The sequence below is a fragment of the Phyllostomus hastatus genome, unplaced genomic scaffold, assembly GCF_019186645.2.
Source record: "Phyllostomus hastatus isolate PE091 unplaced genomic scaffold, TTU_PhHast_1.1 phas_scaffold_78, whole genome shotgun sequence".
NCBI lineage: Eukaryota > Metazoa > Chordata > Mammalia > Chiroptera > Phyllostomidae > Phyllostomus > Phyllostomus hastatus.
Window position 1 is genome coordinate 45,430,721 of NW_025334041.1, and position 18,486 is coordinate 45,449,206.

Consider the following 18,486-nt stretch of genomic DNA (forward strand, 5'->3'; position numbering starts at 1 on the left):
GGAATCCCAGCTTAGAGTTTAGACCCCACAATTCTCAGGGGGATCCAACTGGCCACTTAAGTATCCCTCTGGTGTTTCAGCTGCTGCCTATGGGTGCCCAGCCAGCCCTCTCATGACTCCACTGCACTCCCTACCATCACATTGTGATGAATCTAAGTCTTCTGTCTGTCTGTAGTTATAAGGCTTCTCTCTTACTATTGTTCAGTTGTTTTTTCCAGATGATTACTCCACAATTTAGTTGTGATTCCAGATTTGTCCTGAGAGGAGGTTAGTATAACTTCCACCCACTCCTCCACCATCATGGACGTCCTGCAGTTATTTTAAAATAGTATTTTCTTGTGAAATTTGACAAATTTAGCTCACTCAGTTTCCTTTAGCATTGGGTCTATGGGTCAGTATGGCTTTTTATAATTCATTTACAAAGTATGCTAGGAATTAAAAAGGTAACTCATAGGCACTAGAACAAGTTTATGGAAAAATAACATTAAAGAATGTAACTAAAGACAAAAAAGGAAGTCATCACGCTATGAGGAATTCAAGTTTGTTCACAAATTTACATGAGGTATGCTCAATAAATATGCACAATTTAGTAGTAGAAGATTAATTTATCCATCAATTTCAACTTACAAAATACACTTAATATTCTATTACACTTAAATTGCATTTGGATTATCCTATTTTTGGTCTTAGAAGACCTCAAAACTCTAAAATGGAAATGAAAACAAAATGACTTGTGACTTCAACATACAAAGTACATATCAAAAAAGAGAGAAGTGTAAGTATTGTTTTGAAATGCTTACTTGCAACCATGTCGAGTGCACTGTCCTCTCCCAGAACAGAATTTGAGACACGATGGACCAATGTAAACTGCAGGGCAGGAAATAGCATGTTAAAAATGTCATACAAATTGGAAAACCCAACAATATCACCAGCATATAAAACAATTTTGTAAAGCAATGCCCATGAAATCTAGTCCATTGTACATATATTGTACACTGGAGTCCAGTGTGACATATGGAATGCTGTGTGACAAGGTAGTGCTTAGCTACAAGTCTACTGTTTTAACTTAATACTTTCAAGATTTTAATGTTTCATAGCAACAAAAGTAGAAACATGTGATTTGGGTTCCTTAATGAAGTCTCCAGTTAAAATGATTTCAGGAAGAATATTAATGCTTTTGTCTTGAATTTTATACATAGTTTAATTTCTTTAGGTAGAAATAAAGAATTTATAAAGAATCAATTTGCTATATCATGAAACAGAGGGTTATAATTTAATTTAAAACTATAAAAAATAAAAACTGAGACTTCCAGCCAAGATGGAGGCATAGGTAGACGCACTGTGCCTCCTTGCACAACCAAAACTAAGGACAACAAAAATTTAGAAACAAAAAACCCCCACCAGAACAGAGAGAAATGAACTGAATGGAAGTCTGACAACCATTCATCCAGACTGGTAAGAAGGGGTGGAGTTGGAGGCCTAGGAGAGGGGTTGAGGAGTCCTGGCAGGAAAAAGTGGTGGCTGGCAGATGCCGGCACGCAGTGTGCAGGTGGCAGTTGGTGGACCCCAGAAACACAGGGGCAGCTGACAGACCTGTGGCAGACCCTGGGCATGACAGGCAATGAGCAGACCCAGTGAAGTGCACAAGGCAGCTGGTTGTCCGCAGTCACACATTTGCGTGCAGATAAACTAGGCGAAAATGGGCAGTGACACAGACTGAGCAACCCAGGGACCCAGTGCCGGGAAACAAAGCCTAAAAGCTCTGATTGAAAACACCTGTGGGAGTTGAGGCTGGGAGATTCTCTCAGCCTCACAGGAGAGGTCCTTGGGGAGACCCACAGAGTCCTAGAAAGTACCCAAGCCCACCTGCCCAGGAGCCAGTACCAGAAGGGCCCAATCTGCTAGGACTGAAGTCCTAGAGAGAGCAGAGCAGTCACCATTGTTCCTCTCAGACCCTGCCCCCACATACAATGTCACAACCCAGTGACTGAGGTGCCCTGCCCTGGTGAACACCTAAGCCTCTGCCCCTCATATGGAACAGGTGCAACCAGACCTAAGGGGGGGAAGGGAAGAAGATGGCTCAAACAGAATTGAAAGCCCCTCAGCCAGTACTTTTAAGCAAACAAGAGATAGCCAACCTATCAGATGCACAGTTCAAAGCACTGGTGATCAGGATGCTCACAGCATTGGTTGAATTTGATTGCAAATTAGATGAAAAAATGAAGGCTACATTAAGAGAAATGAAGGAAAATACACAGGGAACCAATAGTGAAAGAAGGAAAACTGGGTTTCAAATCAATGGAATGGACCAGAAGGAAGAAAGGAACAACCAAACAGAAAAGAATGAAGAAACAAGAATTCAAAAAAATTAGGAGAAGCTTAGGAACCTCCAGGGCATTTTTAAACGTTTCAACATCTGAATTATAGGGATACCAGAAGGGGAAGAGGAAGAGCAACAAGTGGAAAAGTTATTTGAATAAATAATAAAGGAGAACTTCCCCAATCTGGCAAACGAAATAGACTTCCAGGAAGTCCAGGAAGCTCAGAGAGTCCCAAAGAGGTTGGACCCAAGGAGAAACACTCCAAGGCACATCACAATTACATTACCCAAGGTAAAAATGAAGGAGAGAATTCTAGAAGCAGCAAGAGATAAGGGGACAGTTACCTACAAAGGAGCTCCCATCAGAATGTCAGCTGATTTCTCAAAAGAGATCTTACAGGCAAGAAGGGGCTCAAAAGAAGTATTCCAAGTCATGAAAGGGAAGGACCTACATCCAAGATTGCTCTATCCAGCTAAGCTTTCATCTAGAATGGAAGGGCAGATAAAGTGCTTCTCAGATAAGGCCAAGTTAAAGGAGTTCATCATCACCAAGCCCTTATTATATGAAATGTTAAAGGGACTTATCTAAGGAAAAGAAGATAAAAAATATGAACAGTAAAAAAAAAGACATCAAACTCACAGTTAGTAAGAACCACACCTAAAACAAAAGCAAATTAAGCAAACAAATAGAACAGGAACAGAACCACAGAAATGGAAATCACATAGAGGGTTAGCAACAGGGGAGTGAGAAGAGGAGAGAGGGGGAAAAGGTAGAGAGAATAAGTAGCATAGATGGTAGGTAGAAAATAGACAGGGGGAGGGCAAGAATAGTATGGGAAATGTAGAAGCTAAAGAACTTATGATACATGGACATGAACTAAAGTGGGGGAATGTGGGTGGGAAGGGGTGGGCAGGGTGGAGGGGAGTGAAGGGGGAAAATGGGACAACTGTAATAGCATAATCAATAAAATATATTTAAAAATAAATAAAAATGATAATTTCCATTCTTATCTGGGAATACCTATAACATTGAGGATAGTTGCTATGTATATTTCTAAATATTAATTATTCTTCCTTTAATAGGGAGTTAAAAATCTGTTGTTGAGCATAACATTTTCTCTATAATGCAGATCTTTCCCTAAATAATTGGCTTGACTGATAATGATATTATAAACCTAAATTCTAATTTTTGGAATGCTGGGGAAAGGGGCTCCTGATTGTTGAATGGTAGGTTCTGAGATACTCAGGCTCAAATACATCTAAGATATTAAGCTGTTTGATAATTAATACAATCAATCACACCAAATAGTATAAAAGTGGAACAAAACCAATGAGGAATTAGAGATGCAATGTTTGTTAAGACATCACATATTCAATTTCAGGCATAAACAAACTTAACTATCAATGATCATTTTCTTCTCTGCCATGCAACCACATCAAAATTAAATGGTTTTATTTTAAAATAAACTTTCCTATGGTCCGTGCTCCTAAAAGCACTTGCTCTCTGGAGCCAATGAACAGGTACAGTAATCTAAATGTGATGCAAAGTGGGCTAGGAAAAACCTACTGGTAGAAATTGATGGTTGCAGAAGAGATTAATAGCAGTTTGAGTGGTTAAACTATTGGATTTAGGTGTCAAAGAACCCTGGATTCAAATTCAGTTTCACCTGGGAAACTTTGGGTAAGTGATTTATTCTATTTAAGCCTCAGTGTCCCTATTTTTTATCCTTGGAGGAAAGATGAAATGAAATGTTTCATGCTTAGTATGCTGCCTGGCCACATATGGTTATGATTATCATCACCATCATGGGGTCAAGTATCCTTCCTGCACCATCTGCCTGATGGGCTCCACTGGACACAGAGTGCTGAAGAATCACAAAGGGGTTTCATTCTTTTTTGGCCTGAAAAAGCTTATGCATTGTTTTTCAATCACACTTAATTTTTTGGCTGCAGTAGGATTTGCTCGTAAGTCCTGTAAAGTGGTTCACTGCATTCTGCAGGTTCACTGTTGAGGATGCTCTATAACTATACCCATGTCATAGTACAAAAAACTCCCATCATAAACAAAAAACAAAAACAAACAAAACAACAACAGAAAACAAGACTTTCCAAGTCAATAAAAATATTATAATTAAGAATTTTGTTGTCATCCTTCCCTGCTGAAGATGGAATTGTTAGGAATCAGTGTGTGGTACGTTCACAGATCCTTTTTCTTAAGAGTGTGGAATGGACAGATTCATTTTACTCACTATTATCATTAATGTAAACAAGTTGAAAAAATCAAAAGTGATAACTAAGATTTTCTCTAGAATTTTCCATTTTGCTAAGAATTTCAGGATAATTTCCAAAATACTTTCTTTGCTCACTGGAAGAAGCTAGCTTGCAATGAAGAAAGCATACCTAACAGAAGTTGGACATTGACCTGTTTTTTCTGTTTTTCTTCATATAATTTTGGAATTCCATAGTGAAATGGGAGAGATTTCCTTTGGCAAGCTGGCACACACATCTTGTCTCTTGGAAGGAGTGAATGTGTGTTCTCATCTTGCCTTATAAAGAAGCCTCTGCTTTTGTGAAAGCCTTACATATAGGATAAGAGAATTGAAAAGATTCTGCCCCAAGTTTTGTGGTTGGCAAACACTGTTAACCATGTTCATTTTATACATGTTCACCTTTTCTCATTCTAATCAAATCATGATGATGAGAACTCAGGATTGTAGTAAACACTTTCTGACTTAGAGTCATGTAGCAATAGGCTTCTTTAGGAAATTCAGATATTCTTTTTATAGGCTTATATGTGCTTCATTGCATTTTTAATTTCTTCATATGCTTTATTTATTGATGGATTTTTCAATTGTTTTATGATTATCAAAGTAATATAAGTTCATTACTGGACCTTTGAAAAGTATGACAGCAGGCAAAAGACATCCATATCCCACTATGCAGAGGCACATACTTACTCCCTAGAGCTAATTAACAGGTATAGTAATTAAAATACATGCAAAATGTTCTCCAATAGAAAAACTCCATTTTAACAAGCTCATGTTTTTGCTCTGTTTATGTCCATATAATTCAGGTGGTCTTTGCAGTCTGGAACTTTATTGGTCTTTGAATACAGATTATTTAAAGACTATAATATTGCCTCATCAAGAAAGTATCTTCCCTGAATTTTTTCCTGAGTTCCAATAATCTATTTAATTAATTGTGTATCAATTTCTAAATTATTAAAAAATAACAAAAAGATGAAGACATGGAAGATCAGCATTAAACAATGGTTTTAGGAGGAGGATTTTCCTCCTTTATAAAATCCACCACAAGTCTGTGGCTCTACTGAATTTGCTTAAGTATTAACATTTTGTTCCTCCCTCTTCCATCCCTGTCTACTTCATCATAGTATAACTCTTTTATATAACAAATTTATATAATCTCTGAAAATAGGAAATCTCTAAATCTGCCTATAATTAGAATTATTAAAAACCAGAGTGTTGCCTATTAAAAACAAATATAAGAAATTTATTGCCATGCAACACAATACTCAAAATATCTTCTCCCATGTGTATTTATCATAAGTGATAAAATTCAACAAAAATTAATAATTCACTTAAAAATGAAACATAACAATATTTTATGTATATCTAAATTTTTCTTTTATACTCTTTTCTGAAAAAAGAGGTAGAAGTTTTACTTCATAAGTTTCATTTTAGAGATGATATTTCCTTATATGTGCTGTCTGCATATAAAAGATAATCATTCCAGATGTTGTCGTAGTTACTAAGAGAAGAATGGGCCTTATTTTAATACATGCAGTATGGTAAGTATTTATGCTAATTTTGTATAAAACATCCAAAGAAAATGTTAGAATATCTCTTGTCATCAATGTGAATTTAAGTTTCAGGGCTTTATGCATTTTAAAATTATGTATGTTGAAACATTCTAGCATCTAATATTGCTGACTGCACTGCCTTATTTTTTCTGATTGTGCATCCTTGGGCTTCTAATGAAATGCAAAGGAGAAAAGGAAGAAAGGGCGTTTAATGAATCACAAGACTATGACTTAGAAATGTGATTAAGTCTGTGCTGATGAACAAAAGCACAGGAAGACTCTCCATCAATGGCATTTGATTAAGACAGGCATAAACTAACCATTATCAATTGCCCACATGTTTCCAAGGATGGGTCCTGTTTGTCTCCAGCGAATTCTGGTGTCCCGGGTTAGTGCTGCGTTAGGAAGGGGAATCGTTATTCGGTTCCACCTGCAAGAAATTTAGCACAAAACAGCTCCACAACACTATTCACATCTTTTAGATTTGTTTTACATGCTTTTGATATTCTAGTCTCTGTGTGCCTGCGGTGGCACTAAAGTTTGGCAATAAACTTTTTAAATTCACTTGTAGACTTTGTTTATAGTTTTTAAAAAAGTCACTTTTAAAAATATCTATATCACACTAGAATAGTGGGTTTGTTCTTAATAGCAAATGATATTTATTTTGTTTTTAGACATTCTTTTTAAAATTTTTTTGCGTTAACACTCAGAGGTTAGATAGTAATCTATGATAAGCATCTGTGCAGAGATGGGTACTGATTAGCATTGATTACTTTTTATTTTTTCCTCCCTCCCTTCCTTCCTTCCTTCCTTCCTTCCTTCCTTCCTTCCTTCCTTCCTTCCTTCCTTCCTTCCTTCCTTCCTTCCTTCCTTCCTTCCTTCTTCCTTTTTTTTTTAAACAAGATCACTTCTAAATTACCTGAAAAAGAGAGGGCAACTTCCTTGTCTATTAAGCCAAAAATACTAGTCTCAGGCTAACTCATTGATTTTGGGTCTGAAACATAGATTAAAATATCTTCATATCTCAGAATTTACTCACCCACTGTAGTTTTCAGAGGAGTAGATAGTGCTGTGGGGGAGGTGTGGTCCGGCACAGATCTCAGGTAAACACTCAGTGTGGAGGAGGGACCAGGAACGCCCATGGTTGGTAGAAAACTCTAAGCTGACACTGATAACACAGAAACAAGCACAGCATGAGAGAGGCAAATATAAAAAATAAAATGTAATTACTCATTTCTTGCTAAGTACGTTAAACACCTGTAGAACTAGGATAAAATATTTTAAGATGCTATTTCTGAAATGACCGTTTATCATCTCCACTAAAGTCTGACAAGCTCTCAAAGGGCAAGCAGTTAAATCAGTGACAGAAACAAACTCTTTTAAAGACAGTAAATGGTAACTTGAGTTTGTGCCTCTGTGTTTGATAGATGGCAAGGCAATTACCATGTCTCACATTGCCACTACATCCTGTGACTGTGAATGACAAAGTTCTTAGAAAGGACATGAACAACACTTCAAGTGAAACTGAGAAATCATAGCCGCTGAAGTGCTAATTGATTCATGTCCCTATTATTAGGGGGTCACTAGCCAAGATGAGTTCAAGGTTTTTTCTGTTGTTTTTTCTTTTCTCTCAGCAATCTGTCGGAATGGATGGCTGCCACAGCATGTGCAAACACCTCTGATATCTAAGACTGACCTCTTACAATGTAGTAATTCCTACTTAAAATCTATCTAATCATGCTCTGCATGTTAACTGAGAGTGTGTATTTTATTAATGGGTCATTTATTAAAAATCCAGCTAAAACCTACTGAGATGTTTCTCTGATTTAATAGCCAAGTCAATGTGTTCTTTTTTAATTAGTTCACGCACTCAAAAGTAGGGCTTCCTACCTGTTACCAGGTTGATGTGTCCCACATCCCAGATTAATTGAAAACTGTATCATGTGTGACATTGTAGAAGGAAGAACAGGTAAGATGTGGAAAAAATCTACAGCCCAGACATTCATATTATGTCCTTGATGATTCTTTTGCTTGAGACAAAATTTGGTAGCAGGAGTCTGAAGTTCAGGATTGATGACTACAGAAACCAAAGATGGAACCTTCAAAACAAAGGAAACCAAAATCACTCATAATCCTCCTGATGTGAGTCCATGTGAATTTTAGATTTCAGTCTTGCAGTTACAGTGTATGTTCTGCCATTTTAAGCACCACACAATGCCCTGCGTGTTCCACTTTTTATTTCATGTAGAAAATGCTGTCCTCAGAGAGTCATTCATTTTAGTCACACAGATCTCCTTTGTGGACACTTAGAACTCTCTGTGTGTGACTGATCATGCATGCCCTCTCTTCCTGAAGATAAGTTGGTGTAAGGTCTTTAAAAGTTATTAAAGCATATGTATCCATTTTATATACCTTAGCATAAGACAAAGGCAACTTGACATTCACACTTATCATCAGTCCTCTTTTAAACTAAATTTATATAGTACTAATAATGGTTTGCCAAAGTAGGTATTCTGAAAACAGGACTGTGAGCAGAAACAGCCAGAGCCAATGAGATAATCCATGATAACTTACATAATTGATGTGGTCTGAGTCATGCAGATGTACAGAGCAGGTGTAACCCTACTGAGTCACATCTACAAAAGTAGTCCACCATTAAATCCTGAGTGGTGAAACTTGGGTGACCCTACCCTGTGATAGTTTCCTATTCTAGACTCAATGTTATCTGCTGTTTTCCTAACTAAAACCACGAGATGCTAGATGCTGGCTGTGTTTAAGCTCTTTAAATTATCTAGGGTGGCATCAATGTGGAGAGGAGGTTAACTAATAATGAATGTGTGAGTTTAGTCTTAGCACACATAAATCTACTTTTAGAAAAGAGTAATTCTATACCTTACAATAAGCATCACACATAATTCTTAAGATGTTTGTAAATACCAGAGCCAACACCTGTTCTAATCCAGAGGGCAAAGAAAAAGGTCAAGTTTGGTGGCTCTAATTAGCAAAGAAAAAAACAGAGGCAATAAAAATCTCTACTTCTTAATCTTTTCTTTCTAGGAAATTTCAAAATGCTGAATAAAAATTCATTATGCCTGATAGCCAGACTGAGAAGCTAAATAATTAGAGGTACTTTCAAGGCTTCCTTGGGAACAAGAATAACTGTCAATCCATGTATTGGACTCCACCTTTTTGTCTCTGATGGGCTATAATTCATTCATCCTCATTAAACTTCATTTTTTATTTGTATCAGGAAAAAAATGTATGTTAAAATGACCATGTCACTTTTAAAGAAATCTGATAACTTCCTGCACTGCTAGAAGAGAAAGTGATCCTGTGTATTTAGCTTGGTCTTAGTTATTTTGAACTTGACCTCTAGGGTGGGACCATTTGGTGCATGCATTAGCATGTGTACCATATATGAAGAATAGGAAAGGGTATCCAGAATAATGTGTTCTTTTCTTCCTTCAGTCTTTGCATATAGGATGATATCATTTTCATGAGAATCTCCAGGGTCACAAATTCCTCCTGCACAAAATAAACATTTTAAATTGTTATACCAACTTATACCCATAAACATGTCAAATACAGTGTTAAACTTCAGAATATAAGTATAGAATCCAGATGTCACTTAAGGATAAACCTAAACAAAGATAACCAGACCCAAGGAAAAAATATGAAGAGAGTTCAGATAGGCCATGCTAAAGATAAAGACATTTGTGAAGGCCAAAGTAAATATCTGCTTGATGACATTACTCAAATAATATTCTGCAATAAGGTATGACCATACCTCATGTCCATATTTGAACCACTACTTCCTTATATTTAAGGTCTTTATGGCCAGACTTCAGAAGCTATTGATTATGGTCTAAAAAAAGTGTGGTGACTCACTGCATTAAAGATTTCTAAAGTAGTGTTATTTAAATTGTTGCATATGGTATCTGTAACATTTTAACACATATTAGGTATTTGCGTTTTAAATGTACTTCTTTTACATTTTTTATTTTTACTTTTGGTACCTCATGTAATTGTTGTGCACAGAGTAGTTTATTCCTTATCACTGTACTTCAGAGTCATAGAAAATGACTGCATCAGAACTGAGAGGTAGTTCAGAGCATCCTGATGATAAAACTGATAATAGGGTAGGTACCTGAAACTAAAGATCATTAAGTAGTGTAAAAGCCACAATCCAATCTTATGTCATTTAGCCCTTGACCCTCTAATCTTCTCATTACTGCATTCAGCCAATACTATTTGTGTCTTCTACCAACTGTCTGCATAACCTGTATTTGAAAGAATTGTATGTCTAAGTAGAAGTCTCTCACCACCACTATTATCCTTTATTACAGAACCAACCATAATGGTAAGAATATAGGTATGTACATGGATTTCCTGGCAAATATTATATCTCTAAAGTCCAAAACTTATAACATTAACTTTTTAATTTTTATAGTCTTTTAAAAAACTCTTCCAATCACCATCAATGTTAATTTTTATCTATAAGCAATTTCTATTCCTAACAATCTATAGTAACAGTAAAGCAACCTCAAACCTCCAAATAAGGTTACCATCTGAGAGTTAATCTAGTAAAATCAACAAATAATGGTTGACATTTACCATCTATATAAGCAAATAAGTAAGTAAATAAATAGTCAATTATTGTAAATGTCTGAATCACTCTCAACCTGGGTAATTGGGGTCTATCTTAGGGAAACATCACTGATATATGATGCTAAGCAAGAAAGCTAGAATCTAATCAGTAGAAGAAATATCATAGTAACAGAAATAACTTGGATGGTGGTTTTTTTGAAGCATTGAAATCTGGCATGTTACAACTGCTAGACATGTATAACTTGGCATACAATAAAAATTTCCTGATTTAAGTAATCTGAACTGAGAACAGAGAAGCCATATATGGTGACAATGTAGACCTCATCCTGTAGAGAAAATATGATTTTGACCTCTGATACCATATTTTTAGCATTTCATTATATATTTTTATGTTATAGAGAATATAGCTAGTTAATTCTCCAATGGCAGTCTGTTGGAGAAAGATCTACATGAAAACTAAATTTCCATTTTAAAAATGTAACTTTCATAGGGGGTACATATTAAAGATTTACCAAAAAGAACAATACAATGTGAGAGGTTACAGGCATTGTAGGTTTAAAGCACCACACCCAAAGACATAGGAAGTGAACCCTCAGTTCTCTCTAATTTCACTAATTGGTTCCTTGTAAATCTTTTCTGCTGTCTTAAGAACAAAGTTTGTGTACTGCACCTGCCTTTCAGAGAGAATTGAAACACAAGTGGGAGCTCATTCAGCCCAGAATGGCAGAATAAGAAAGTCCAAAAGGAGCCAAGACTTTAAAACGATGACAGACTTTATCTGAAAGATTCCCTCTGGAGGCAATTTATCAATTCTGTGAAGCTGCAGTGACAGACATTCCCAAAGAAAGATATGGATTCTTCAGCTTCATATGTTTTGATGTATTGTAGAAAGGTATGACTCAAGGGGCATTTTATACAGCAATTAAAGTACAGAAAATTTCAATAAAAACTAGATGGACAGTCAACTTTAAAATATTTAAAACTGTGTTTTAAGTAGCTTTTAAGGCATCTATACTAGGAAAATTATTTTGTTATTTACTATGTGCAGGATATTGGGTTAGAAGGGGAAATAAATCCTGACCACAAAAAGTTTGTAAGCCTGATACACATGAAAGAATGTAAATTGTGTTGTGCTGTCTTAACTGAGGTCAAAATTCAAAGAAAAGAGATATAAGTGTTGGCTAAAAGAGCTGTGCATACAGGAGATGCTCAATAAATATTTGTTGAAGAAATAATAAAGGAATGATGGACATTAGGTTATTTTTGTCGTCACTGCATTCTAGCTGTAAGAATAGTGCTGGATATTGGCCTTCAATGACTTTGTGTTGAATAAGTGAAAACATAGATGAAGGAAATAGACCTTGCACCAAATTTTGAAAGTTGAGCAAGTTTTCCAGAAATGGTAGCCACAGTAGAAACTGGGAAGAACAAATAGGCATGGTCTAAAAAGGAGGATTGTAATCTTATATAGATACACAATCAGCCACTAATTTTCTAAGGAGCCATAGTTAATGAAGGATCACTTATAAATTGTCTAGCATACCTTAAATCTCTTCCCACATTGCTTTCTTCTGCATCAGCTATTAAAGTTTTAAAGTCTTTTCTATAGGTCCAGTCTTATCTTACCCTACTGTCCTGCTTTCTCAAGGTCCATACTCTACTCTTCCATTTACTGATGGGCTTCCTGAAGGCACAGTCCTCTTTCAGTGATATGTCTTTATTTCTTTTTAACTCTATGGCCTTTGGCTTCTGAGGCACCATACCATGGGGCATCACTGGTGGGCTCTCAACTCTCCTCCAGATTGACCTCTCTCTATGGTGAACACCTCCCTGTAACCTTACCCCTGAATCACTTTCTTCCCTTTCTCCATTAGGGGAGAAGGACACCTTCCTCCTGCATTTCTTCATGTCCATTCTGTGTTTTGTCTACTCTTTTCATTCCTGTACACCTAGATGAGTGTCTCCCCTAAAATTTTTTCCTGTCCTTTGCTTCCTTTGCCTTCTGTTTGGGAGAACACAGAGACTCCAGTGGCTCCACTTATCACCTGTATCAGACTTTCAAGTCTGATGCAGATCCTGAGTAGAACCTCTACCTTCATATGGCTTTTCAGAAGCCTCTACCTCAACATATCTAATATAATACAAACCTTCTACTCTACACTTGCTATTTATTTATTTACATTTTTGACACTTTCTCTTTGGGGAATAACCCCATTCTTCTAGTCATCCAGGAGAGAAATCTGTGTCCTCTCCAATACTGATGACATAATCTCACAGTCAATTGGGAGTGAACCTCAGTTGGTTCCTTTTCTTCAATTATTTATTCTTCATCCCCTTCTTTACATTGTTACCACCATCACTGCCATAATTCCTTTGTTTCTTGAACTAATGCAATAGCCTCCTAACTTAGGGATGTCAGAAAAAAATACATTGCATGAACGGTATTTAAATAAAAATTATTCACTGTTTATCTGAAATTCAAACTTAAATAGCCTCTCCTCCAAATCTGGCAACCCTACCCTGACTGGTCTCTTATCTTCTAATTTCTCATTGTTTCAGTCTCTACTACATACTCCTTCCAGAATTATTTATCTAAAACATAGATGAAAATATATGACAGAACTGACAGGGATCATCTGATGGCTCCATGTGACCCAGAAAAAGAGAACCCAAACTTCTTAGTGTGACATTAAAGAAAATCACTTATCTGGCTCTAGTTCAATTCTCTAACTCCATTATGTATTTTTCCATTCATCTATATTGGGAAAGTCACCCAGCTGCAAACAAATGATATACTTTTATACTTGTGCTTTTTCTCAAAATGCTGGTTTAGATTCTAACTTCTCTCTTTAAATTTAACTCATGTCCATCCTTCATGACCAAGTTCAAATGCTAGCTCCATAAGGTTTTACCCTAATCCCTCTACTGCAATTACCCAGAGCTTCCTCTAAACTTTCACAGCATTTTCATTCCATTACAGCCCATTGCATTCTCCCTTATAGTCCAGGTGTTACTTGTGGGCAAGAAGTCTGTCTATAGTTTTTATAATAATAAACCAAAGATATAGTGAGTCTTAACTATTTATTAGGTACTACTTTGAGGACTCTTTATGTACTGACTCACTGATCAGCAACTCTGATTTAGGTACCATTTCCCCCAATTGTATTTTCCATATATCCTAGTTCAGTGCTCTATACATTCAATAGGATTAATTAATTTTTTAAATTGAATGAAGGTAGTTTTATTTGGGATAGTGTATCTTGGGCTCATTCAAATGAATTTTTACCTCAGTCAATATTATTTTCATTGATTCATTAATAATCTGCTTTTTTACCAGAAAGAATTAAAGATGACTTAATCTCATATAAAGATGACAATATCTTACTGTAAAGGCACTGAATTGAATTGATATACTATGATTCATTACAAAAACAAAAATCAAGAATTCAAATATATTATGTCAAAATATTTAAAAGGGAAAATACTTAAATTAGGCTGGCATATTAAGTGTTCACTAAAATTTTTTGGGAGGAAGACGTAATCCCAGGAATGATTCTTAATATAATGAGAGCCAGTTTGAATTCTAATTATTTAAAGGAAATGAGCTCTAGGTCTTTAAATATACAAGTAATTTCAGAGTCCAGGTGAAGATATCCTCATGGTAGGAAGATTATATTTTGTACTTTGTAAAACTTCCCTATTGTCAAAGAGATCATTACTGGATATGAGGAAGCATCGCACAGGTAATGTGTTTGAGAGCACTATACACTCTGAAGTTCACCACGCTGCTCTGAGCTGTAGAAAGGAAGGAATGTGAGAGCAAGTAACAGCCAGTGCTTAAGCTAACACTCAGGAGGCCTGTTTATCCTGATGAACTGACATCTATACCAGTAAGATCAAAGGTTGACAGTGTTTATTTCCTGTTTAACTTCCAGGTGTTGCCTGTGCTTTCCCAGTCACTCAACAAAAAAAGGCATGTGACAGCTACTCACAGTTCTGGAATGACATCCAGTGAAAGAATTTATAACTGTGCTCTTGTTGACTAAAATGATAAATTTGAGAGGTCAAAAATTTGAACCCTTTAAATCCTTCTTGAATATTTTTTCCAAACTTTTAACTATATGCTCCACATAATTTGAAGAAAAACCTACATGTCTTATGAACACTTGTTTTTCTTTGCATTTGCCAATCTATTAGAAAGTAGACAATGTCATTAAAGTACTATAAGATATTATAAACCTTTTTCTTTCTTAGCTTCCCATAAAAAAAGAATTATGCCCATGAAAACAAATGACTCACCTAGAGCACTGGTTTTTAAAAGCTAGGACGTTGGACAGGGGAGTTACTTTGTTCTCAGTTCTTTCCCATTGTCTTTTCAGCTATGACCACAAAGGAAGTGGTGAGGAAGGGGTTATGCCATTTTGTCTTCAGGCCTAGTCATGGCATGCCAAAACTAGCTCTCTTACAGGAAGGTTCCAGCAGGGTTCATCTGAAGCAGGTGTGAGCACCACAGGCTTTTGCTCAACCAGTAGAACTCATATTTCCTGAATTTTCATTTTATATTGTAGACAACAAATAATCTTACTTCCTCAGGAATAGGTGCTGGCCTAGAATTTGCCCTAGGTCAATGAAATTTGTTCAAAATGTACCTACCCATAACAAAGTAAAACCTCAGGTTCCCATAACCAGTGGTGTCCATGTATGGAGTACATAATTTCCTCTCTCCATCTTTGAGGAAGACCATTGATAAACCTGATTCTATTGTTCCACATTCTGTACCAATGACAGCTCCCAAGATGTCCCATCTTAAAAAAAAAGAAAGAGACTCATTAAGAATTAGAATATTATGTCAAATCTTTAAAAAGTATAATTTTTATTTTAATGAAGAACAGAGTATTGAGTAATTCTGAAACACAAATGTGGTATTGCAGATTTTAGGTAATGAACAAACTTTTAAACACACTCTATTCACAATTATGTTCTTTTTCATAAAAAGAGAAATTTAATCAATAAATTGTATACAGTGTTCACTAATAGTGTTTATTCTCAAAGTACTTACCATTGAGGTGGGAAATGAAAAAAGAAAACAGGAAACCATAAAAAAGCAGTTTCATAATGTCATAAGTACTCATATGGTGTTTTGCACATTAAAAAATAACTACAGAATGAAAAGCTATAAAAGCTGACAAAAAAGGCTATGGAATTTAAACTGGGTCTTGTCAAGTAGGTATTCGTATATGTAGAAGACAATAAAACATTTACTATTTAAAAATCTTGTTTCTCTTTAGTATTCATCTATGGTCATGTCTAATTTGGCCATTGTTAGTCACACAACTAACTTGCCTACAGGAGAAAACTGGGACACACAGTAGTAAGTGACTTGCCTAAGGCTAACCACCCATTTGACTCTAAAACTAACATCTTCTGATTCTCAGTTTTCTGTTAGTTTATTTATTTATTTTTGTTTCACATTTTTTATTGTGCAAGTATAGTTGTCTCCATTTTCTCCCCACCAATCCCCAAACTGCTGTTAGTTTAGTAGTTACATTTCTAAAGAGGGTAGTGTGTCAGGATGATTATGTTGAAGTATTCCAGTTTATAATAGATTTGTGACCAAAATGTTTAGAAAATGCTATTATTTTATATTTTAATAGATTATGTCAATCATTCAGGAGCACAATAAATAACTTTTTGAGGAAGCTCTTAATAGTACTGGACAATTGTAAATTAACCAGGAAGCCCTCTTGACTCATACAAGAAAATTTCATACTGGTTCATTGATCTTTCACTTGTTTCATTTTCCCAATTAAATCACAAAGCCTACTGATCCACAGAACAAGTTAAGGTTATAAATGATACATATAATGACTGCTATTAGTTATCTATATGCTTTAGACCATTTATAAAGTTAAACATTAAATTAAAAAAATGGAATTGTCATGGACTAAAAGAACCTTCTATTCAAGTGAAAAATGAGATTAGCAGTCTTCTCTTATTTATTAGTTGTAAGTGAATAACTCCCCTAGATTAATCAAATGAATTATTTTCATGACCTCTACCACAGAATTCTGTCAGAGATAATTCAGACTGTATAGTTCTTTTCAATCTTTCCTTTAAAATCTAACATATTCTAATTTTACTCTATATTGGACTTTACTTATCTGCTATTTGTTAGAAGATTACCAAATGAAATTATTTTCTTTAGAAACCCAAATATTTGTAATCAAGTGAAATGAAAAGTTTAGTTCATTTTGAAGAGAAAGAAGCACAGAGAAGTCTGAAAATCACTTTGTATAAGTCTCATCACCTTGAATAAATTATCTTGCACTTATTAAAAATTCAGTAGGAGCCTGTTGTAGCACAAGCTCATTCATTTATAGATTTGTAGAAGCACTGGCTTGAGCTCAGCTGAAGGCAAAGTATCCTAGAAGGGATCTCAGGTTTCCATCAACCACTGAGGGGTTTGGGGAGGGCCTTTCAATCCTCGACTTTACAGTTCTGATCCCTAGAACTGCAAAATTGTGGTTAATTCCAGTTATAAAATGATATGATCTTTGACTGTCTTCTAATATAACAATTATATGAAGTAAAATGATAACTAAACCTTTGAGGCCAGCAGTGGTAGTGGAGGAGCTTTACAATGCTAGCAATATCTAGGATGGCATGGCAATTTCTCTGAAAAGGAATGTTAGATCTGTATGGTTTAAATTATGTTTTCTCCAAGGAAATGTGGTTCTGTGTGAACTGCATTTGAAGAAATGTCTGCCTAGGGGAGAGAGCTCTGTACAACATAGCAATTTATATTTATTTTTTAATGACTAATTCTAAAAATAAAGCCCCCAAATTATTTATTACAAATACAGTGGTATCTATTATTTATTATAGAGTGGGATAAGTTGGAACACAGAAAAATGTTTAATAATCAATAAAATGCCTTAAGGCAACTATTTCCCTTAGAGATAGCAAAATCACAATAATATTTAATTTATATTTAAAAAATACAACTTTCTATTTTTTATTTCAAAAAATAAATATTTTTTGCAAGCAAAAATAATTTAAAGAAATTTCTTCACTGGAAAATTGATGGTTCCCCTACCAGCTTTTCTGTATGGTTTGAGAATAAAATTGTTTGAATTGGATCAAACTTTATTCCTTTTAAGAATGATATTAGAGAATAAGACTTTAATGTTATTAACAAAAAAAGAGAGATGAGTATGTGAGACAATGATGTGTCAATAAATGGAGAAAATTCTTTCACAATATATACATATACCAAATCACCACGATGTACACTTTGAAGAGTTTACAATTTTAAATTTCTCAGTAAAATACAAATAAGGGAGACTTTCAGCCAAGAGGTAGGCATAGCTAGATATACTTTGCCTCCTCCCACAACCAAAGGAAGGACAACTACCAATTTAAAAGCAAACCATTCCCCGCCTCTGCCAGAAAATCAAACTGTATGGAAGTCTGACAACCAAGTCATTAAAGAAGAAACATTCATCCAAACTCATAAGAGAGGCAGAGTCAGGCTAGGCAGTGGCTGGCAGTCCCTCCCTTATATGCACATAAACCCAGGAGGAACAACTGGGGAGTGAGACAGACAGTGAAACTCAGGGTTCCAGCATGAGGTAATAAAGCCTAAAAACCTCTAACTGAAAAAACCTGTGGGGGTTGTGGCAGCCAGAGAAAGTCCCAGACTTAAAGGATAGTTCTTGGAGAGACCTATGGATTCCTA

At 35.5% G+C, this 18,486-nt stretch overlaps 1 protein-coding gene across 2 annotated transcripts in view; it reads right to left on the reverse strand.

Moving 5' to 3' along the window:
• The window catches only part of RELN (reelin), a 561,035-nt gene that overhangs the window by 191,044 nt on the left and 351,505 nt on the right, over positions 1-18,486 (reverse strand). For both annotated transcript variants that reach the window (XM_045827532.1, XM_045827531.1), the window contains exons 12-17: positions 15,402-15,553; positions 9,553-9,665; positions 8,031-8,239; positions 7,180-7,308; positions 6,461-6,570; positions 801-867 (exon numbers count right to left, since the gene is read on the reverse strand). In XM_045827532.1, coding sequence (XP_045683488.1) covers positions 801-867; positions 6,461-6,570; positions 7,180-7,308; positions 8,031-8,239; positions 9,553-9,665; positions 15,402-15,553 — 780 coding nt within the window. The remainder of the gene's footprint in view (positions 1-800; positions 868-6,460; positions 6,571-7,179; positions 7,309-8,030; positions 8,240-9,552; positions 9,666-15,401; positions 15,554-18,486) is intronic.